Source organism: Opisthocomus hoazin, chromosome 13 (genome assembly GCF_030867145.1).
Source record: "Opisthocomus hoazin isolate bOpiHoa1 chromosome 13, bOpiHoa1.hap1, whole genome shotgun sequence".
Taxonomy (NCBI): Eukaryota; Metazoa; Chordata; class Aves; order Opisthocomiformes; family Opisthocomidae; genus Opisthocomus; species Opisthocomus hoazin.
Genome location: NC_134426.1, coordinates 27,322,058 through 27,346,172, shown reverse-complemented (window position 1 = coordinate 27,346,172; position 24,115 = coordinate 27,322,058). Strand labels below are relative to the sequence as shown.

Sequence of the window (24,115 nt, the reverse complement as noted above, 5' to 3'; positions counted from 1 at the left end):
ACAGTACCAATGATCTTTTTTTTTTTGTATCTACAACTATACAGCATTTTCAAGCAGTATGGAAATTTAATGAAATAATTATGATTTATTAATTTACATAAAAATACTTTTTACAGTTAAAGAATAAATCTTAAATGGTAAAAAAAATAAGATTAAGAAGCTCCAGCTATTGAGAGTCATGGGAGTTTGTCTGCTCTTCGATAACTTGTTTTACTATTTCTGCCAGTTTTAGCCGATCCACTTTATCTGTGAATCCTCTGCCTGAAAAGAGAAGAATAGGAAGTCAGCTGGTGCCGGGCACCAGGAGGAAAGCGATCATGGCTGGAGTCACACACCGACTGAACACAAAACAACGCTTCCCACAGAAACGCAGGACCACATTTGCGAGGGAACCAGAATGAGTTACGACCTCTAGTTCCACTGAAAAACAACTGAGCGCTTGAGAACCTAAACTAAAACCAACCAAACAAAAAACAGAATGAGGGAAGAGGCATGGCCAAGCCCTCGTGAACCTGGCTGATGCCCCTGGTGCCCTTCTACTCATCAGCATCTGCTCCTGGGGGCTGACACCTCTGCCACCCCGTTTTGTCCAGGAGCTGCCCGAGCAGGCTCAGGGCAGCTGGCCTCGTTTAATTCCGTTTCCTGCACAGACTGAGCAGAAGAGATGTTGGGCTGACGTAGGGGAAGGCAGCAGCCTCCAGCAGAAAGGGGGTAACAAACAGCTGGAAGGAAACCAGCTCAAAACAGCTAGCGCGGTTTCTGCAGTGCTGATCCATCCGTGCTGTCGTGTTCCCACGTGACTTGGTGCCTTTGAAAACTCGACCCTGAACCTCACATAGAAAAGTTGAAGCAGAACTTTCAACCTCGTTTCTAGAACATCCATGCTGGCAGATGGGCTAAAACAGTGTCAAAACCTAAACCACTCCAACACAAATTCAAGAAATTTGGTTTTCTTTCCATCTAAGAAGGTCACTGCTTCCCCCCTTTCACCCGGCATTAGCACCATTCTCCGTGGACGAGACAGAATTCCTCACCATTCCAGCTGAAGCTCTGCAGAGTGTCTCGCAGCAACTTACACTCTCGATTATACTTCCACGCCTCCTGCATCACCTCATTCAGCTTCTCATCTTCATTCTCTCCTATTTAGGAGAACAAAGATAAATGGGAGGTTTGTCATCCTGCCTCGCAGCAGCACTCAGAGCTTCAGTAAACACCCCATGCAGTTATTCCTCCTCGCCTCACGCAAACGAGGAAACCCGTTTGCAAGCAGACACTCCTGTTTGACAGCTGCTTTAACAGCTCTGCATGTCACTCTCGACACTGACACGAGGCATGCACCAAAACTGCAGTCCGCAGGCAACGCTTTGCTCTGGAGACTGCCTAGGACAACAGGAGTTTTATTTATCCTTCCTCCCTACCGACACAGATGGACCTCAAGGCACAGTAAAAAGTCAGTGTCTTGCACGTTTAGGAATGGAACTTTTTCTAAAAAGTGGCAACCTTTACCAGCCTGGGGAAGAATGCACTGAGCAATCACGTCTCTGAGCTTTTCCAGAGCCACGTTGGAATCGTTACTTCCATTCTCAGGGTCGTGGATATAAACACCATCCTTCGGCTTCGTGCTGTGAGAACAAGGAGGAAACAATTACAATTTGAATGCAACTCAAGTTCATTACTCGTTGCATAACTGCACCAGTATAATGCTCTCTTTCACTGTCTGGAGAGCTGGGACTGGGAGCTACATTTAGCATTAATTATAACAACGTCTTGTGTTATGAGACCACTTAAAATATGAAGAAAAACAAATATTCCTTTGAATTAAGTAAGGGTAATCCTAAACTGCACTACCCTATTTTTCAGATAGGTAACTAGAACAAAGAGAGAGAGACTACCTGACTTTTTCAGTAAATAAATGTCAGGATCAGGAAAAAAAAAAATCTTGGAATTCTTTCTCCCAGTTTGCCTTACCTTACTCAACATGTGACCCATCTTCTCACGAGGGATCCGTTCTGCTACCTGCATAATACAGTAACCCCACCCAACCTCCTTCCTGCCCTCGCTGCCGTAGCTTGGCAGACCGTGGTTACAATCGAATGAACTCGTAACGTCGTTCCCCAGGCATCACAGCTGCCTACACGGGGATCTTTCAGAAACAGTTTGAGAGAGTTACCCCAGTAATTTCCTTTTGCGCAGGATGGGGTTGTTGACGGAGTGAAGGGGTTTGAGGCTGACTTTGAGGTCTTGGATTCTCATGTTCGCAAGCTGTTCTGCGTGAGCCTGTTGTATCCCTGCAACCATTGCCTGGAATGAAAAGAGTTGCACTTGATGTTTTAATTTGCTTCTTTGTGAATTAAAGAACAATGTATAGACAGTGTTAAACAAGGACAAAAAAAGAATAAAATAAAAAAAGCGCCCCAAAATCCTATTTATTTCAGAGATGCCTACCAAAAATCAAGTTTGCATTATGCAAGACATGCTCATAACTACACTCACCGACTGTGTGGCGATATATCCTGACCTTATAGGAGCTGAACAGGACAAAGGATCATCTCTGCTTCTCATGTTCACAACCTTCAGAGCTGTGACTGAACTCCCATTTGAGCAGAGTTTAAAGGAAGCAAGAAGGGCTATTCCTTTGCTGCTAATCAGCGAGGTCATAGCTGAAGTCAGGTATAAAACACAGGGAAAAAAGAGAAAAGACTGACAGCAGAGTCCTGAGGCATGTTCACTGCCATACTCTGTTCTCTACTTGTCAGCACGCAGTTGCTCTTTACTGCCAATCTTGGAGCATCTTCCCTTAGCCCAAATTTCAAATGGAGCCACTTCCATTTTCTTACCAACATCTCAGGCTCTCATTAAGGCAGATGGGGAGCTCTTTGTCTCCATATAACACCATGTGAAAGAAAACACTCCAGCTACCCAGGAGCTACCCAGCTCCTCTACGCAACATTCTTGATAAAATAAAATGTTGTTTAGACCTTGTCCATCATCAGCTGGGCAGAGGGTAGGATGTTATCGAGTGCCTCGGTGGAGTTGAGCCAGGGATGGTCCAGCACACCTTCAATGGTCAGTCGTTCCTCAGGTTTGACCTTCAGCAGCCTGGGAGAGGAATCCATCAGTCCATAAAGAGGTCTTTGCTGATTTCCAGTGTGCTGCTCTGTCTGGGATCAGAGCACTTCACAATCTCTTAGCATTAGGGGGGCCACAAAAGAAACTCCTCCTAACAACTAAAAGACTAAGCTGACCCAAAAGCAGTCTGACTTTCTGTCAGCCTCACTGACCCTTGCTGTGGCGATATTTTAACGCTGTCACAGCTCTTTCAGTTTATATTCAGTAACTCAGTATAAAGAAAGGCGCTGACGGCCATTTCAGTCAGACTTGTGTTCTGCTGAACTCTACATTCACGTCCTCCCAGATGGGAAATTACCTTCCAGATGAACTGGAAACGATCCAGACCGATGCGCTCTGCAAACGCACATCTAGAGCTCATCCACGTAACAGCCTACACTCACGCCAAGGACTCTGAGCATGGTGAAGCAAGGCAAAGTCTCAAATCAGAAACCTGTTTGCTGAATTAACTGCTTTCACCATGCAACGTCTTAGCTCTTCTGCCCCTGCAAAAGCCTGAAGCAACGGGCACTTTGGCAGGCTACAGCACCTCAAAATAACAAGGAACTTTATTCTGAGATCTCTGAAAACTCCGTGGAATTATATTTTACTAGAATGGAACCCTGGGAAGAGATTTTGTGGATAAAATCATGTTCTCGTGATAATCACAACTGTTTAATAAAAAAAAAGGAAAATTTCACCCAGAGTGCCGACAAATTATCCCAAGAGTCTCAACTGGAAACAGAATGACCTGACGAGTTTGTCACACTTTCTTAGACAATACTCTAAATCAGCTTCCTGGCTGCAAAGCAGAATTGTTTAATGCACCACGGAAGTGGAAATAGCTTTTACAAAATGTCAGCAGGACCACAGGCTAGCTCTTAAATTTCACTTGCAAGGCCATGCTGCCAAACAGGCTGTAAGTTCAGTTTTGATACAAGACCCAAGACACGTGCGTTCCTCTTCCGTAGGTTTTCAGAGTCTTAACCTATTATCAAGGACTCCAGCTCATAAAGCTTGAGGTCAGAAATCAGCTCGACATGCTTGAAAGGAAGCAGCTGCTTGAATGCAAAATGTGACCTCCAAAAGCAAGACTCCATATGAACACCAGTCCACATAAATGAAATTCAGACTTTTCCAGAATTCTATAAAGTCTAAATGTACTCCTGCACCCTAAACACAGATTCAGACTCACCGGCTGGAAAAGACAAGCAGCAAAGGGAGCCCTGATAACATTAGTGAGAGAATTAAGTGAACTGAATCCAACTAACCACGTTCTGCGAGCCAAGTTTCACGGTTGTTTTAAAAGACAATGAAACTTCTTGACTGTGGAGCTTCTGAGCGAGAACAGAGTCGCCCTTGGCATAAGCGGAAGTTCCACTGCAATATAATCTGCAGTTTATTTGGTGAAAGGTTGTGGGCTCTCCCACACTGCTATGAACAGGTCCCAGCACCCTTTCCAAACAATGTTAAGTCCTTGGAGATTTTATGGCACGTCAGAAGAGACAGCGACAGTTTAAAATTGTTTAAGGGATTGATTTTTTTCTATTTATATTGCTTTTATCCTTCCAGTTCCTCTAGTGATACAGGCAAAGGCAGTAAGGCCCTCTCAAATTTTTGAAAAAAATAAGCGAGGTCAAGACCTAATCAGTGCCACATTCTTGCTTTCAAACAGGACCATGGGACCAGAGTCTTTGAAACATTTGCAATTGAGAGACGTGCACTGCATGAAAAACAGTTTCCATTAGCATTTAAAATAAAATATCGATGCAAAACCTTATCTCATAGTCTGACATCTTGTGACAGATCTTAACCTTCCTTTCCACGCCTCTCTCCTGACTCCTTTTAGACTGTGTATTATGTGCACGGGGTTTTAAGGGACAGACCTACCAGATGCTATTACACCACCTAAATGCCTCAATTTTAATAGGAGTTTGAACATCACAGGAGGTATGAGCCTAGGCAGTGCTTGCAGATGTGGCAGCCAGTTGTCTACGTTGCTCTGAAGCAAGGTGGTGTACCCGTTCCCCTTACAGACTAAATGCACAATGCACTCTAGCAGCTTCAGAGATGGGAGACATCAAAAATTAACACAACAGTTGGGGAGGGGAAAAAAAAAAAAAAGAGAGGGAAAGAAAAATATTTACCAGACTTCATTTGTGCTGAATGCAATGGAAAATTTTTCAGCTGTATGTGCTGCAGACAATTCCCCCCGCCTTTGGAAAAAGAAGCCCTCTGTGATAATGCACTTTCAAGTGATTTTCCAGTTTCTTAAAATAAGCAAAGAGCAATACAACATTTTCCTCCACTGACTCACTTTCGCACAATGTCTTTCGCCATTTCTGAGATCTGGCTCCACTCTTCCTCTGGAAATTCAAAACTTCCTGTCATGATCTTTTTCCGCATGTCCTTTGGAATTGTCCGACTATGGTGTTTGGAGTAAAACGGAGGGTATCCACACAGCATCACGTAAATAATGACACCCAGGGACCACAAGTCACAGCTCTGAAAGCAAGGAAATGATCACTTTGGGGCGCAATTTGCAGCAAGCAGCGGTGTAGCTATGTTAAAAGTTCTATGCAATTCCCTACGAAAACAGAAACACAGCTCAGCCTCCTCCTAAAGGTCCGTCTGAGGACCGTCATGGATAAATATGGCAAATATGTAAGCATACAACAACTCCGTGCTGCCAAGCTAAACTACTTCCAGTACCCAAGAGCAGCTTGTTTGCAGCAAGCACTCCTGTAGCTCTGTGCTGTGCAATGGTAAATCATATGGGAACAGCCAGTGCGTCAGAGGCATGAGCAAGCTCTCGGGATAACCGAACCCTGGCCTCCCAATATCACAACATAAACCAGAATACAGTCATTTTTCAGAATGCGAGACTGGAAAAAAAAAAACCCCACACCATCAAACAAATGAGCTAGCAGAGATAGTTAATCAGAGATGTCTGTAATGAAAACCACAGGTCCTGAAAGCCAGGTGGATGAAGCAGCTTCGGAAAGCCAGGAGCAGCATTGCGCGGCTGCTCACGCTGCGCTCCCTCCTGCCCTCCCACCCCAGCCTTGCACTGGTGTTACTGCTGATGGGACGCCAAGCAAGTTCATCCAGGAGGTGGATCCAGCCAAAAAGCAGCTCGGTAGAGGCTGAAAGGCAGATCTATTCCCCATCCGGATCGCTGTGCGTTCACGCAACACAGACATTAGTTGGGGAGAAGGGAAGAGGACCGTAACAGCCTACACTTCCACTCAAGCTTCTGCTGGACCATATCCTTAAGGATGCAGCTCCGTTATCACCTGCTTAGGGCACGGTGCCTGCAAGGGCTGGCAGGACCTGCTCTGACCCTGGCCATCCATTGCCAGTATTTCTTTCGTGCCAGCACTAGTATTTGTACAGCTAATTATTTCTTTTCACTAGCTTGGTTCCAGCCCTATCAGTCCTCCAGGGGACTCCCGAAGGTTTATGCCAGCGCAAGGATGGACAGGAACACACAGCCAAGCGTAAGCAGCAGCCTGAACTCCAGCCAGGTCCAGGTGACCGTGGAAAGACACGCAAGGGCAGATCTGGGGAACTGGGGAGGTTCTGTGATCGGTTTGCACAGACAGAGTCTGCACATCTGCCACCTGAAGCAACCTCGTTACCACAGTATCTACCCCAGGCTGTATATTCCACCGCCTACCCTGGGACAGCACAGGGGCTCACGAAGCTGCAGGGACAAACTCAGCAAAGAGAGAATCCCTGACCCCAATAACTGTGTTTTGACTGGATCAACACTGACCCAGGAAGGGGCCCCTGAAGGGGGAGATTGTTTCCTTCTGGAAGGAATACACTTAGATCAGCTTATACTGATCATTAAATCATACCCTTGGCTTCTGGCTGCTGAGAACAAAAAAAAAAACCTCCAAGGATTTACCCCACATATTTATGCTTTTCAGCAAGCTTTTAAGCCAATCTCAGATGGTTCTGTAAGTCTAAATTTCTATTTAGGTACCTAAGTTCTCATCATTTTTCCAGTGACCAGAGATAATTTCTAATTAAATCAATAGGACTTAGGGCATGTCAGTAGGAAACAGGTGTCTAAATTATTTGTGAACATGGTTCTATTCCTCAAGAGCCAACCCCCTCCAGCCATGACATACACCCTTACAGTTGGTCCAATACACGCACAGCTTAAAAAAATACTCAGGGAATCAAAGATGTGTTTTTTCCTCCAATTTAAATCTGTGGGATAGAGCTGCTGATTGCAGAGGTGGATCACAGGCATTTCCACTCAGGCTCTGAATTGCTGTGGAAGGACGCGTACCTGGGAGTTTATCACAGCCTATTTTGGGGAACCAGGCGTATGCCAGATGCTGCTTTTGCACTGAGTCACACTTGGCGAGGTAAGGATGAGGCCGCTTCTTTCAGCAGCCTGTCCAGTTAGTGCCACCATGACTAAGAGCAGTGACCGATCAGTTCTTTAAAGGACACATGAAAACAAAGTCATGGTAACACACTGTAAATCCCAGAAGATCAAGGCAGCTCAACCTTGTTAGTATGTGAGTTAACCACAGTTGGTATCTGTTTTCAAGGCTCATCCGTTCTGTACAAGAATATGGCCCATCTTTTGCTTCAGTTGCCACGGCCAGGGCTCTTTGGTTCTTTAAAAGAATAAAACAGCCATCAAACTGTTACCAACATGAACAACCACTGCGCATGAGCAACCACTTCTAGGTGTCTCTGGAGCTGCATCTACCATCTCACAACAAAAGAGAGAGAGGTCCCTTGGAGAGGGCTGTTATTGGAGGTAAATCTGCTTCAATCCACAGAAGTGGAGGTTCTTGAACCTCGTAAGACCTTCAAAATTTATAGAAAACAACTTTCCCTGTGACTGGGGTTCACACAAGAGAAGGCAGAAGAAACTCTGTGTTGAAAAGACAATTGGTACCTGTCCGAGAACTCTTTTTATAAGAAGTGTCTCGCTTCAACCATCAAGCTGTATCTCCAGGATGGAGAAGAGATAATCATAACCTTGAAGAAGGCGGATTCACGATTAGGAAACCCATGCCGACGAATTCAGTGAAAGCTACCCCTGCCCATCTTTGCTTTAGCTCTCCACAGCAGGCTACTAACACAGAACACTACGTATCAAACTACCCCCTCTAGCACGTGGTGGGCTGAACAACCATCCTTGAAGCTGGACTCATCGTAGGTACTTAGCACTGCAATCGGAAACCAGCTAACTTTAATCAAAATTGACACTCAGAAATAAAAACACACTCAGTGGTTCAAACACTGCTAAGCCGGCAGGAGACAGTGACGCTGATACGGAGGAAAATGTTTTGGAACGACCAAAAAGGAGTCCAACCTTTCGGGACGCTTTCTGTTGACGCTTTACAGGACTCCAGCAGCAGTTGTTATTGCCCACCACCTACTGCCACAGACAACACAATACACTAGTGGTCATTTTGCAGAAGATCCCCGACACAGACAAGGCACCACCGCAGCTGCCTGAACCAGACAGCCTCAGAAGCGCTTTGCACATCCAGAAACTCCGGTTGACGGCAGAAAAGAGGATTCCTTTGAACCAGTCTCTTGTGGAGGTGAAAGAACTTCCCATGAGGTCACACTCCAGCAGAATCGCTCTACTCTCTCCAAAATCTTTTAATATGTAGTACTCCTTTATTAAAGTTTGTATATTTTTCATTTAATTAGAGGATCATTAATTACGCTTGGACCAAGTGTGCATTTCATTATTGGCTCCATCAGAAGGAATGCAGCACTTCTAAACTGAGAAAGACAGCTACTTGCACAGATCATTATCTTCCAAATAGCCAGTTCAACTGAACGAAACCTGGTCTGAGCCCAATACATTTAAGGGGAGAAATACCACTGTATACCTGGTCACTCTGTCACATCTTTTAGAAAAACTGAAGGAACCACACTTTTGAGAAATAGAGCCCCAGGGATACTACCCCCTTACAGCTGAAAATCCACACGTACACGAAATAGCAAGCAACATGACATTTCCCTACTGTTCCCTGTGGATTCTGCTTTTTACTCAGTGCGAGATATTTGGCTAGCTAGATGTATTCGTGCCACAGAGATGAGAATGACTTTACTGCTTCTGGCCATAAATGTGTAATTTCAGGGCAATAAAGTTTATTGCCCGAGGTGATAAAGCAGATCTATAGACTACTTCTACAGCAGATATATCAGGGCGGGGGGGAAGACACTGTGCTTTAAAGATACTGACTTGTGGACTGTTTCATAGCTTACCTTGTTATAAGTGTAAGGTGTTGGAGAGGTGGGGATAATACCAGATTTTTCTTTCTGATGCCGTCTTTGTGCCTCCAATACCTGTCGCCATGAGAGGGATAAAAAAATAATGCAAAGTATATCTCGCTTACAGGCACCACAAATAGCACTGCCTATGCCAAAGATGCCTGATGCTTTTCCTTTAGGTGGACTTGTTCCAGCTACTGAAGACTGCCAAACTCAAACCGCTCTTCCTAAGAAAGATTGGAACTTTCTACGTGGGAAAACTTCAGCTAAAATATTTTGCTGCTTTGGCTGAAAATTTCAGCTTTGCCTGAATTAAAGCAATTGCTCACGTCTCTTTTGTTCAAAAACTCTAACACCTCTATGCTTTGGAACTAGAGCTTAAAATGTGTTTGAAGGGTAACCCTAGCTCCAGACGTGTCCTTTTTTGCCTCTCCCACGAACTAATCAAATCAAATTTGTCCCTCACTGATCAAATCTGTGTTTCCGGGTTTCTAAAAAAAATATCTCAGTTTAAATATGCTCAGGAAAAGTATTTTTACGGGTTTGGTAGTTCAATTGTTTTAAAAACCCTGTCTGTAGCGCACATGGCCCTTCATCAGCAGGCTCCAGTTGAGGAGGCATTTTCAGGGCACCGCACTGTGACTGCATGGGACGATCTCTGCGATGGCCCTTCCTAGTCATTGAAGGCTGCCGACATGCCCAGTACTACAATTAAGTATCTATCTGCAGGTTTGGGGTTTTTTTTTTTTTTCATTTTCTTCAGGACTCCAACACAAAGCACAAAAGAGCAGTACTACAAAACCCAACCTGTCTGTAATTATAGATTATGTCTTAACGCACGCTGACAAGGGGGCCAAGCCGAGGTGAACAGGTAACCCTCTGGCACTGCCCTCTGTGAGCAATTGCCTTTACAGAACCTTTTTTGTTTCAGCATAGTCCTCTTTAATGTAATCTTGTATCAGGCTGAGCTGGAAGAAGGATTGCGAAGAAGGGACTTTTCCAAAACAACCGCTTTAATACAGTTAAAGGCCAACTGTCAAAATCCTGGAGTAGTCTCACCAGTGGGAGTCAGGCCTGGGAGAATCAGAAGGCATCAGCAATAAGTCAGGGCTAAGAACACAGTCTGTGGAATGTGCCTCACGACCTCCTACTGCAATCAGTCGATCAGTGGCACTCCATCTTGAAAGGTCACTACTACACAAGTACTCAAGATTCCTGTGCCCAGAAGCCCTTAACAGGACAGCAAAGGCTTTTAAAACGACACGGTTATGGAGCTACCAGAAATAAAGATAATTATTCCCCTTTAGCCTAGAACTGTAACTGCTTGTTACCTGAGGTGCTACGTAATAGGGAGTGAACTGTGGTGTCATCAAGTCACCTTGGTCTACTTTGGCGAATCCAAAGTCACACAATTTAACAGGTGCATCCTAAAAGAAGGAAGAGAGGTTTCATTACAAAATCTCACTGTATCAGCTTTTCTAATATACCCTTCTTGCCTTGTACTCATCTTACCTTTGCCATATGTATTCCTCTTTTGTACTTACACCCTTCCCGTTCCACAAAGCAGATAAAAGGTCATAAAGTGATTTTTGAAACAACCATTTTTGCTTTCCTGGGTGCTCTGGGTCAAAAGCAGTCCCCCTCTCAGGGCTGGAAAGCACTAAGCACATTGCAGGGGGATCACTGCGTATGCCCAGTGGTTACAAGAAGGAGAAGAAAGAAACAGGCAAGAGCTTGCTATGTCAAAGCATCTATAGGCTATGTCAAAGCATCTATAATGCACATTACAACATCCTGATGACACACGGGGAGGACACGTGGCAGAGTGGATCTTCTCCTCAGCAAAGCAGGCTTCTATGCTCAGGTGAAGAACCTGACCCGTATCTAATAGAAGCAGCACAGACAGCCGGTACTCCAAGCAGATCAGAGTACGGAAAAGCATGAAGCCAAAAAAAGTCATTCATTTTTGTCACCAAAACATTGCACTCACATCATTTTACAATGATTCTGAAAATCACCATTGAGCCATTTTACAGAATTCAGCAGTAAACAAAGAATACCAAGGCTTCATCTTACCAGAGAGTTATCCTTGAAGAGGAGATTCTCAGGCTTGAGGTCTCTATGTGCAATGTTTAACGAGTGGCAATGCTGCAAAGCCAAAGCTATCTGAAAAAGGGCACAATAAATCAACTACAATTACAGAATTCCTCCTTTAGCCTGGACAGTTGTATTAGCTTTAAAAAGGACATCGCCGACATAGCTTAGACCCCAAACATTTTCACTCCACTTCGGTACAATTCGGAGTTTCGAAAAGCCTGGCCGTACTGCGCAACAAAGCAACGGTCGGGAAACGAAACCCACTGAGCTATTCCGTCTGCGTTTCACTCAAAGCAAACAGAAAACAAAAGCTAAGTGGTACTGGGCTTTACCATGTTAGTTTGGCTAACTCGGGGCTTTATTACCTGGCCCCAGAAGTGAAACGGATCACGACAGTGTCCTGTTCTATTCTGTGCTAGGCCTACGAGGTCACTAAACTTGCTTGCACGCTCTCCAGCAATTACATTCTGTTTAACAGTCAACAGCGAGTTCTTGCTTCAGTATTTCAGTGGATATTTTGCATTTCAGTGGATATATTGCATTTGTTACTAACTTAAGAGTGAACATTCAGTCAGTTTTGTTCCGTAATTCGTGATGTTGCTGCCTGCAATTTACTCATCTCATCTGATATTACATGGAAATGCATGACTTGATTCTTTCAAAGACAGCTTCTCGCGATGCTGTGGTTCAGACACCTGCAACCCAGTCATGAAAGCTCTACACACTGTACATTTCAAAATGCAATTCATTTAAAGAAAACCAAAGCATAAATACTTAAACGGCATCACTGAAACAAAAGTAAGGCAAAGCCACGACACGACCCTTATTTGGAAATATTCCTGTTGGTTTCTGCAGGATCCTACCCAAACACAGTACCCTGGGTGAAGCGCTGAGTCCTTAGAAGACTGCAAATTACTGCGACAAGAGAACTTCAGTGTTAACTTAGCTTAGAAATAAACACAAACACATTCCCAAATAAATTGAGGTAGCTTTGTGACAAGGTTTTAACTATCACTGAGTACAAGGAACCCGTAGTTCAAGACAGTGATGAAGAACCACTAGATGGAAGAATAAGACTTTAGCGCTGCTTTCAAACTTCATTGGTATAAACATTAAAGCAAAGAGTTACTTGGGACATGAATAACCCAACTATACACAAAGTCAGAATTCATTCAAAGTCTGGTTTTCTGGTACAGTTTCAAAATATTTTCCCAGCATGTTAACCCTGGAGACTGCCTTGCACTGTCAAAATCAAACAGCCCAAAAGAGATGAAAACAAACTGTCCAGAATAGTTCTGTAGTTCCACCTAATTTCTCTGTTGGATGAAGCCAACCAGGTAACAGCACAATCACCACTCCATTAGAAACAAGCCAAAAGCACAAGACAGAAATGTAACATGAAATGATTTGGCCTTGTTTTTTGCCTCAGTACCAGATATTATCTCGCTAGCTTAGGGAGAAGCAAGTGATAGGGATATGGATACAGTCATAAAGTCATGTCAATTTACATCAAATGCTATAATATCTTGTCTGATGCTTTCCTTCCTTTACTCACTGCAGTGATCACTGGTGTGGAAGCAGGACGTTTACTGCTTAGCATCTCCAGTATAGTCTCTCACCTACAGTTCACAAATCTTTTGTTTGGAATGCCAATAAAACCTCTGCAAGCAGCTAACGAAGCCAACTCTGGCCCTCAGCTTCATGCCATGGTGCCAATTCCCATGCGGAGTTGCTCAGCCATTTCAGCAGCAAGACCCTTCTGCCTTGCAGTTCTGTAACAGGAACGGGCTGATCCTGTGCCTTGGCTCCCCAGAAAGGCTATCACGACATACAGTCATCTTCTCTTTCCTGCAACCTCCCCGTTAATCCAAGCTTTCTGACTCGGCACCACAAGTCATCCAACAGCTTGGAAGTGAAAGGGAACAAGTTCACCCCAGAAAGGAGAGGAACTGACACTGGGGATCCCCGTATCGAATCCCATGGAGCCCCTTCTGCTTTGTCATCCTGCCTACTCGAGCAGGACAGAAGCTAGTCACATCAGATGTGCTGCTAAGCCACAAAGAGCCTGATGGACACCAAAACTTCTTGTAATAAATACCGTCAAGTCTATAAAACACAATGTTCCAGAGAGTTACCTTGAGAAATGGAGACAGAAAAACGACATCAGAACAAACAGCACAGAAAACATGCACTACAGTGGTATATTCCTCTTGTTGTCTTCCATGACAAGTCTGGACTTCCATAAAACCAAATGTAGCACCCAGCTCGAAAACCCCTGGCCCAGGACACACGTACGTTACTATCCACTACCCCGCCCAAGAGGCAAGAGAAACACCAAGTCTGTGTCACGGCCAAGAGCGATTCTCAAACTGGAGCCGAGGAGCCAGGCGTGGTCTGGTGAGAGCCTGTGGACTGTTGGACGTAACGCTTTCAGAACGGCAGTGAGGGATACGTCAGGAATACTGTGCAAGAGAGCTCCCTTTGGTGAAGCGTTCTGCAGACCAGGTTCGGAAAACCATTGCCAAGGACAGCAGAGACACCAGGGCCCCAACCCAGAAGAACTAGCCCACACCTTCAAATTCTTTGCGTCTATTAAAACTTTGGCATTGTCAGGTTATAACAAAGCAGGCAATGATCATCGGATCAGAACTGAGGATTATTTTAGCTTCCTTTTTTCCCACCCCCCACCCCAAGAAATTGTTAAATACTTTAGCCATTATCATTCATGGATTTGCTTATACATGGGTGTTAACTTGCCTGCTTTGTTACTTGGCTTGCTTGCTTCTCAGTAAAGTGCCGGTGCTGGCTGATTCTGTGAAATAGCTCTCCCCCTTCCATCATCTCCATTACAATTAGGAGCCGAGCCCTGTTCAAAAGCATTTCATTTTGTTATATTAAAAATAATCAAAAAAATAACAGAACTGCTAAGCTAATAATGCATACTTCATATCTACTGACGCAGGCCAAAAGAGAGACACACACTTGCTTCTTCTACAGTTGTTCTAGCTATTTTGGTTCCATAATTTTTGCCTTTAAGCATGTAAGCTGCAAGATTTTCTGGCTCCCAGCACAATCCGACTCACTGATTGCCAGCCAGGAATCTACATTTGCTCCTCATGTTGGGCTCCCGCATCCAGCTGGGACAAACACCATGGCCATGTCTACATGGATGCATTCAGACAGATAAAAGCAAGTTCCACCCACGCTTCCCACCAGCAAGCCAGTTTGGACCTGGAAGCCACTTCAACACATCAATGCAGAACTCTGCCCTCGATGAATAATACAGCAGGTAGAGTCTTGCATTAAGCAGGCCAAACGGCTCCCAGGCTGGAGCTGGCTTGGAGCACAGCGTCCACCTGTCTGCACCCACCCGTGCAGACATGCCGATCTGCCTAGGTGCTGAAGACGTTCATGGAAATGTAGAAGCCGAAGGCTGAGGAATTATCTTTAACGCTTTTGAGTCCGGATACTCTGCTGTACCTCATTATTTTAATCTACAGTTTTATTGACATAATTATGATGGCCAACGAATAGGAAGTGCGGAGATCAGGACTGCTAGAACCTCAAGAAACTAACTTCTAGATCTTCCCACCACACAGCAAAACCAGACACATCAGAGACTGAGACAGGTCTCAGCTCTTTAATTCTCCCAGCTTGGATTTTTTTTTTCCTCAACTAATATCCAATTAGAAGACAACATTTTTATCCCAAGTGATATTAATGTATGAAAAGTAATAGGTCTGCTTCACGTTTTGCTGTGTTCATTTTAAGCAGGACAACGTATTGAGAGTTTACAGAGTGGAACCTAGTATTTTTAGAGGAGACTCTCACTTCCTTTTTTTTCTTTTTTTTAAACGAAGACTGGCACTCTGAGTTTCCCAGTGGCTCACGGGCATCACCATCACGTGAAAGGATCTCACTTAGGGTTCTAGGTAGCAACCAAAGTCACAGCTCCAATTCTGCTGTAACAGTGCTTTGAAAGCAGAAGGAGGCTCACAGGTTACAATTCAATTCAAGCTACTCAAACCATCTCAAAGCAGGACAGAAGCTAGAAGCTAATACAGTCTCCCAGACAATGCAGGTATCACAGGTTGAATCAATGAAAAACCTAAGAAACGAAAAGGTATTCAAATGAAGACGTACTCAAAACCAGCAGCGAAGGACGCAAATTCATTTAAATACGCAAAGGTCTGGGCATTGACAAGGAAAAAAGCAAGCATTGCTTAGTCTGAAGTATAAACATCATATCTGGAACACCCTATAAACATTCATTTTGGTCGCACCATGATTAAAAAAAAAAAGCAAGCTCCGCTATACCTTGGCCTAAACATGGAAAGCAAGCTGTGGTGATGAATCACCCTATGCAGTCTTACCTTGGGCTGGATTCATGTGGGAACTGCACACTGTTAGCATAAACTTCAATAATTTGAACAATATTTGGATGTGTTGCACACATCATGTGCAGACGTACCTTGAAGAGAAGGGAAGAAACGTTACTGTACACAGTGACGCGTCCTTGACCAGTTCTGCTCCTCCCTCTCCCCCAAGCCTACAGCACACACGTGCCCGTGTGCTGCCAGCTGTGCTCAGCGCCAGCCACACCCAATGCAAAGTTATCAAAAACTAAGAAGTGCCTACAAGTGTTTATATGAGTGCCCAACAGCCGTTACACCCCTCGGACTGAGCAGGATGAAAAGATCCCACATCGTCAATCTATTTGTTACAGACCACGGAACCAAACCCAGCCAAGCCGCAAAAAAGCTCAGTCTTTGATTTGTTTGGGTTTTTAAAATAAATTTAAAGCTAGAACTAGCTTTAAAGCAGCAACAGAGATGCGACAAACTGAAAATTCATTAATGAAACTTGAAATTCCATGATCCGGCTCCTTATATGGCCTCAAGCTCCAGCACTCGACACGTGAAACCTCATCTCCTGTTCTGACTTTCTGAAACAGGAACCGGAGGAGTTTTCCCCAGTTTAAAGCCACCTGGGCTGCTGAACCAAGTCAAGGCTCGATGCTCTTTGCAAACAGATTGTTTTTCCCCGGGAATTTTGAACGTGCATTTGCTCAGTGACAAGAAATGGAAGCTGCCTAAGCCTTGAGGACATTTCACGCTTCTTTCGCTCCCGTGACATCCTGGGCGACTGCCCACCGTTTTCAGCGGGCTGACAGCTTGGCACCGGGGCACGCTCTCGCCAGCCACGGCAAGTCACCGGCAGGATCAGCCAGCTGGTACACAGGTCAACCCATACCATGTCGAGTGCAACGTGAAGCACTTGGCAATTCTTACAGCAGCAAGACCCAAGAGTGAGATGTAGGGAAATAAGATCAGTTCTAAACCATTCGTGTGACATTCCATGGGACCCAGGGAGAGCACCAGCTTTAACACGCAGCCCTAGGAATTACACCTGCACGTACAGAGCTAACACCTACAGCAAACTCGGAGTTACAAAGACCCTCTGCTTCACCCACCACCTCCCCCTCTAGGAACCGAGCGCAGCAAGGCTAGAGGGGCAAACCCGTGGAATCTTGCACAGCAAGATCTGCAGAACTCTCTTTCTTTTAGTTGTTTTTTTATTTTTTTTTTTAAACCATTGCAACAAGTCACCATAAGGGTGAGACTTTGCGGTGCGTCAGCAGGCAGGCAGTATAAACAGGAACCGTACCTCATTTCTAGCTTTTGGACGATCAAGCAGAATTTTCAGTGCAAAGCGCTCTTGAGAGGATTTTTTCACGCAGACTCTGGTATTACAGCAATAAAATTATTCGGTCAGCAAGAACGTTAGAGAGACACTTCAAACAATTGATCTGTAGCTACGAGCTTGCTCTCCGCGTGGGAATCGACGGGAATGCCCACGATCTGGAACACACAGGGCACCCGGCACCGCGTCCCAGCGCGAAAGCCGCAGCTTTCAGCCTTCCACAACAATCGAACACGTTACGCAGAAACACCCAACACGAAGTTACACTTTCAGCAACGCAGGAACAGTACTTCAGGGCACCAGGGACCTGCCGAGAAGCAGAATGCACTCCAGACATTCAGCCTGAAGGGATATTTTTGATAAAAAAACCCCACACCACGCAGTGGCAGCCTGAATATCTCCAACAGAGGGTGCAGTCTGCAATAAAGAGCGTCTGAATGGAAATCCCTGTTTTAGCAAGGCCACCAACTGCGCCACACATGGTTTTTTTTCCTCTCTTTCCCCCATTTAACATTCACAATTGGACTGCGTCAGAGGGAAAGGCCCACATATTAACGGGCAGCTAAAAGAATAAAAAACAAAGGGATATTTTAACAAAGATCAGAGGCAACACAGCGACAGAAAATGAATGAGGAGAAACCAATTGCCTGGCCAGGAAGATAAATGGTGGCGAAAGACAATCGCTCTGTCACGCGCCCAGAAACAGAGAGGCGCAGACATTTGCTTTTCAGCAATTCTGCAAATTCCCGCTCCCGAAAAGGAGAGTTCTTGTTGAAAAGGGAACACACGTTTTGCTTTAGAGAAAGCATCCAGTGCCTGCAGGGGTTAGAAATTCACGATGGGCAAGCCCTGGTACGAGCTGCAGAGCTCACGGCGCTATCTGCTGTGGCCTCACATGACGATGTGAAAAAATAGCTGGTAAAAATAGCTAACGGGCGCCCGGTGCCGATGCCCCAAGCGATGACACCGTAGACGGGAGCAGCGACCTTCGCACCGCACCAACGCTGGTATCCAAAGGACATAGGTGTTGGAGCAGACTTCTCTGCTGCCATTTTCTGCTGCCACCGTTTCACAGCCGGCTCCTGTTGCCGCTTTGCTTCGGGAATACGGCAGTGAGACGGGACAAGGCAGAGAGGCGAGCAGAGTTTTTACTTCAAACACATCCCATAAAGACAATACCTCGCTCGCGCAGCAGCTACGACCCGTGTGGCGTACAGAGATGTTTATTTGTTCGTAAAAAGGGTCTTCCACGTATCACATCACAATTAAAATACATACTCACTTCTCCACAACTAACGAAACCGGCTGAGATTACATACAAATCCGCAGGTGTAACGTCTTACCTAACAGGACCACTGATCCCAGCTCCCAGCTTCTGAGTCCAGTTAATGTTGTACTCCTCTAAAATGGAGGTTTCCTGTTCAAAAAGGAGCAGGGGGAGGGGAAGGAGAGGAAAATAAATAAATAAATTACTACATCCCTTCCAAAAAAAAAAAAAAACCAGCTCAGCAGACCTGATTTGCAAGCCACCTGAGCAGAGAAAGAGCCTGCTTTGGAGTTTTGCTTCACCTAGGAAAATTAAACATAAATGCTCACATAATAATGTATTTTAGTTTAGAATTATTTCTGTGCAGCTGAGACTGCTCACCCTGCCATTCTGAAACATGATTACTGAGAACAGTAAATGGGATCTTACGCCTTCAATGCAGAAAGAGTATCAAGGGCACTTTTCCCCTCCCCAGCTCTTAAAGCCAGCTTTCTGCCCACAAAAGATCAGTCGCAACTGAATACAAAGGCCCAGTTACAGCATCCTGATGTACTTTACGGTCATATGGTACAGTGGAAAATGATTTTGCTGCCTTCTTAGGGTTTTCAAACCTTTGGAATCATTATACTGCAAATTAAACCCTGCATAACTAGTTTTAGCTTGTCTGACGATGAATCAGGCTCCTGTTTATAACCCTTTTGTCCAAATCCATAAAACCGGGGTTCGGTTTTGTTACGACACAGCTTGGGTGCTATCATGCTTCGACATGTCACAAGGCGGGATGGAAACGCGGCTTCGGCGCGCGGCGTTTTGGTCACCGCCGCTGCCGTGCGCTGTTACGCAGCTGGGGACCCCACAACGGAGCAGGGCCCAACGGCGGAGACGCTGTGTGCAAACAACAAGCCGAAGTGATGCACGCCGTCAAATTTCGCCTCTGGCCCTTTACGAACATCGCTACCCATGTTCAGGGTCTTCTTTCAAAAAGCCACGCTTTCCGATAAATCGCACGAAAAGGAGGTGGTAACAAAAGCAAGCACTGGAGAAGCGTAAGCAAGCAGGTACGATACGTCCCAAATCCACTGAAAACAAAGGGCAGAGTCGCGTGGGACACGCAGCATTTCAGGAATCGCTCGTGCTACAAACTAGGAGCAAACCGAGAACGCTCGTGCTCCCAGCGAAGGTATCGAACCCGGCAGTCCCCAACCCCGGAGCGCTGGCCCCCGCGACAACAGCCGTGGATTAACACGACTGCCGGGCTGGAGCCAGCGCGCAAGCCACACGGACGGAAAACAAAGCAGGAGAGGACAGCTGATATTTAAGGCAAGATTTGAAGGGATTAGAGAGTGCAAAAGACCGATATGAAAGGAAAAATTGCCTTTTAACACAGTCTGGAGTGGGTGTTACACAAATCACAACTGACTAGCGTGAAAGGTGCAAAGGAAAAAGTCAAAGTTAACGGGAGGTTTTATAAAGGGTTTTAAAAGAAAGGGGAAGAAAAGCATAGCGGATCACGCGTGGCTTGTTGCTTTCAAGTAGAAGCACAAAGAAACTTTGTTATAAATTCAATTAACATAAGTTTCACTTGCGGGAAGCGTACTAGGGAAAAGCTGATTTCATTTTCCTGATATTCAGATACAGAGGATTGAAGGCATCATAGGTAGAGTGGAAAAACAATTTTAGAAGAGCATTGAGGAGCAGCGAAAGGGTTTCTCCGGACCGGGGAGCACCTCCTCAGCACGTGCTTTCAAGATCACGCTTAGTCTTTAAGTTTTGAAGAAAATCAAACCACCGAACTGGAGAAGCAAACGCCAAGGTACTCTGGAGCAACGTCGTGACCAAGTGAAAACAATTCTTCGTGATTTTTTACAGAGCTCTGAAGTCTGCTGCTCCCGTCCCAGAACCGCAGACGGGCCTGCCTGCCCCACAGCTTCCCTCACCATTTCACCCGCATGGGTGGGGCTGAACAGAGATCCCGGCTCCACACACAAGCCCAGTCTCGACCGAGCAGTTTCTGCTGCCTCACGCCGCTTCGGCGGTGGCACAGAGGCTTCACTCCAGCCCAGCAAGTGGAGCAGAGAAGCTGATTAGGAATTGGAAAGTTTGTGATCTATGAATCAAATGAAGTGAGAAGATCTGATAGTTCTCAACTCCTGAAGGACAAGTTCAACAACTACAAATAAGTCAATTGGTAATAAAAATTCCTTTCCTCTTTCATATTTTGCATATTTGCCATTGTTTTAAATAAATCATTTGTTTTCTGCATTTTTATTTGGATTCCAGTCTTCACTCCAAAGCATTTTTACAACTTCAAGGTAAAACTGAATAATCTAGTGATGAAGAAGCACTATCCACCACTTCCTAATGCTACGAAATACAGTATTTGAGAACTTTGACATCCATCAGCATACAGAATTGCTTACATCTCCTAGTCCATCTAGTCCATCTCCTAGTACATCTCCAGAAACAGGACCTCCAAATCCAGTGCCAAGACCATGTAGCTGCAAATCAGCACAAGTCTGTAACACTCAAACAGCATGAAGCATTTAAAATGCATGGGTATAAAACCACCCTCTGAAAGTACCAAAATCTGTTTCAACCGGTAAGCCCAAACGCCGCGACTATTCATCCAGCTCAGCGTAGTGCGGGTGCAGGCAGCAGCGGGTGCGGTATCCGCTACTCAGCTCCGCATCTGGAGAATAAAAAGCCTCCCAGTAGCACCGCTGCGCAGTGCTGAACCTGTCGACGGGCTGCCGGGCCAGCTGGCGCTCACCTGCTGCGGCTGGGAACGGAGGAGGCAGAGGAGAGCCGGAGAGAGCGCTTTCAAAAACAAAAAAATCTCCAGTGGTGCAATTTCCTACAGAATCACAGAATAGTAGGGGTTGGAAGGGACCACTGTGGGTCACCCAGTCCAACCCCCTGCTGAAGCAGGGTCACCTACAGCAGGCTGCACAGGACCTTGTCCAGGCGGGTCTTGAATATCTCCAGAGAAGGAGACTCCACAACCTCCCTGGGCAGCCTGTTCCAGGGCTCCGTCACCCTCAGAGGGAAGAAGTTCTTCCTCATGTTCAGACGGAACTTCCTGTGCCTCAGTTTGTGCCTGTTGCCCCTTGTCCTGTCACTGGGCACCACTGAAAAGAGCTTGGCCCCATCCTCCTGACACCCACCCTTCAGATATTTATAAGCATAAATACAGTAAACCTTTCTGCTCCTCCTGTTCAAGGAACTTTAAACTTCCAGTCGCTCCTGATGTTAATTTCCACGGGGCAAAGGGAATAAGCTTTTCTGAAATGTACTCAAGTACAAAGAAGTTTCACACAAACTTCTAAGTAGCGCAGCTCCCCTCCGGCAAGCTCAGGGTACCTAACGCAACGGTTCGAGCATCCTCCCATGCGGAGTCAGCAGTCTGGGATGGTAACAGCCTGGCAAGGCAGGACGCCGAGGCTTCTCCCAGCTTCATCTCCAGCGAGCTGCTCCAGACAGGGCTAGGCATGCAGCGGGACCGCTCGGGGGGTGGCTCGGGCTCTTCTCAGCTCCCACTGAATGCCAGTGGGAAGAGGTTTGAAATAAGGTACTTTAAGAATAATGCATACTCACTAGGGTCAATTAAAAGTCTCCAGAACGCTGCCTGGACAAACTCCACGTATTCAACAAGTGAAATACCAACAGCCAGTGTAACTCCACCCCCACCGCTCCAGCCTGCCGACTGCTTCAGGCTAGCCTGCCCCAAACAGCGATCGCTATCTCGAGTCACAGACCTTAAACCTGCAGACGCAACCAAGCCTGAACAATAACCAAGTATTTGAGAAGCGGAGAAATCGGCACAGTATATAAAAGTATTAAATTATGTTTCAGATTCGGACAAGTTTTGCCCAGGACCTCTTCTCGGCCAGCAGCCCCCCAAACGGAGGGGCCAGGAGGCAGATACAGGACGTCCCTACACTTACACAGCTGCTTCGGCCTTCTGGTTCTGCTTTTAACCCCCAAGAGCTCTGGTGCAGATCTCTACCTCCACATGAGATACCACAAAAATACTTGAAAAACCTTCTTTTCGAAAGCCTTCTGGACAGCTGCTTCACTAGCACCATGCCACGACTGATAACGAAGCAGGAAAAAACAGTATACGGTTTCGATACCGTAGTATAAAATAGTTTAATTACAGTCAGGGCTGCCCGAACACAGTGCTTAGACTTCCTTCTGCTCGGGGCTTTTTTAATTCAAAAGGCAAGACCCGCATATCTCAAATCCATCCAGATTTTTCAACAAGACAAGACTGTGCTGCTACTTCTCTTGCATCGATTTGTGCCCGCGGTGAGCTTTGCAAAGACAAGCCCCACGGCAGCAGACAGCAGGGCTAAGGAAAGGCAGCAAACGCCAACAGACAGGGCTCCTCTTACCGACATCCTTACGGAATTCATTCGTCTCGTTAAAACGAGCGCTTCCCAAAGCATCCAGAATCTGTGAGAGCGAACGCTTTGCACAGGGTAAAGAGCCTGCAGGGAGTCTTTAGGACATTGTTTTATTGCCACTTTATCTCAGAAGGGTTTCACAGAATCACAGAATGGTAGGGGTTGGCAGGGACCTCTGTGGGTCACCCAGCACAACCCCCTGCCCAAGCAGGGTCACCCAGAGCAGGCTGCACAGCACCGCGTCCAGGCGGGGCTGGAATATCTCCAGAGAAGGAGACTCCACAGCCTCCCGCGCTCGGTCGGGCCACAGAGGGATTCACCGGGAAGCGCTCAGATCGCGCACCGATCCTCGCCGCAAAAAAGCCAAATCCTGGATCCGCTCCAGCTCCTCCGCCCCCGCTCCGAACACAAACACCCCGCACGCCCGGCCCGCTTCCACGCCGGCGCCCGAACCGGGAGAGGCACCGAGGCGACGGGATTGGGTCCGCAGCAGGGAGGCCGAGACCCAGCTCCCGGCCACCCCGGTTCTGCTCCCCGCAGTCCCGGCCTCTCCACGCCGACCCTCCCCGGGGGCCGGGTCCCGTGGGAGCCGCCTGCCCGCAGCTCCCGCTTCCCTGCCCTCCACACCGGAGCGGGGCGGGCGACGGGCCCGGGGGAAGCCGCAGCCGGGAGGGCAGCGGGGACCGGCCCGTGGGCCCTGCCCGGGCTGCCCGCCTCCCCTCGCGGGGCACGGAGACCCCGAGCGCCGCCTCCTCCTCCCTACCTTGATCGTCCTGTCCATATCGCGATCCTCCGACATCCTCCCGCGGGGCTGCGGGCGGAGACGGCGAGCGGGGCCGGCCCGGGGGCGCTGCGCCGCGCTAGGCAACGGGCAGCCCCGGAGGAGCCTGTGTGGCACCGGCGCACCGCCTCATCCCCGGCCGGGCGGGCCGAGACCCCGGGGGAGGCGGGGGAGCCCCGCGGGCGGGCCCGGAGCCGCCGCTCAGCCCGGGAGACGCCGCCACCCAGGCTCCACCGCCGCCCGGGAGCCAGGCATTGCCGGCACCCCGAGCAGGGCACACCCGCCTGCCTGCGCGCCCGGCCCCGTCGTCGCCGCCCCCGCCGCGCCCCGCGCGGGAGGCCGGCCCGCGAGCCCCGCCGCCTCCCCGCTCCCACCGGGAAATTTTAGAAGCCTCCGCCACGGCGCTGGCGCGGTTTACAGGCGCCCCCCAGCCACCCCTGAGAGCGCAACGCCGCGAGGAAGGCCCCACGCGGAGCCTTCCAGCCGCCG

General features: G+C 47.1%; 1 protein-coding gene across 2 annotated transcripts; it reads right to left on the bottom strand.

Moving 5' to 3' along the window:
- Positions 1-65: 65 nt before the first annotated feature.
- Positions 66-23,878, bottom strand: MAPKAPK5 (MAPK activated protein kinase 5). Of its 2 annotated transcripts, none has more exons than XM_075434657.1 (14): positions 23,609-23,878; positions 18,516-18,589; positions 17,137-17,212; positions 15,843-15,940; positions 14,227-14,335; positions 11,449-11,538; positions 10,704-10,799; positions 9,367-9,447; positions 5,426-5,613; positions 2,979-3,099; positions 2,171-2,301; positions 1,501-1,622; positions 1,035-1,139; positions 66-261 (listed from the first exon to the last, which is right to left on the bottom strand). In XM_075434657.1, the coding sequence occupies exons 1-14, from the start codon at positions 23,642-23,644 to the stop codon at positions 167-169; spliced, it is 1,422 nt and encodes a 473-aa protein (XP_075290772.1). In that variant the 5' UTR covers positions 23,645-23,878; the 3' UTR covers positions 66-166. The 2 variants fall into 2 exon arrangements, with proteins under 2 accessions (XP_075290772.1, XP_075290773.1); XM_075434658.1 differs by having other exon boundaries at positions 1,507-1,622.
- Between the last annotated feature and the right edge of the window lie 237 nt (positions 23,879-24,115).

What these genes read in the sequence shown, in the direction of transcription:
- MAPKAPK5 (XM_075434657.1), bottom strand. Translation starts at nt 23,644, where the DNA reads ATGTCGGAGGATCGCGATATGGACAGGACGATCAAG. An exon ending in CAAGCCAAGTAACAAAGCAG is followed by an intron (nt 11,539 to 14,226) that starts GCAAGTTAACAC and finishes GCCCTTTTTCAG; the next exon opens with ATAGCTTTGGCTTTGCAGCA. An exon ending in CCCAGCTGATGATGGACAAG is followed by an intron (nt 2,302 to 2,978) that starts GTCTAAACAACA and finishes TTTTCATTCCAG; the next exon opens with GCAATGGTTGCAGGGATACA.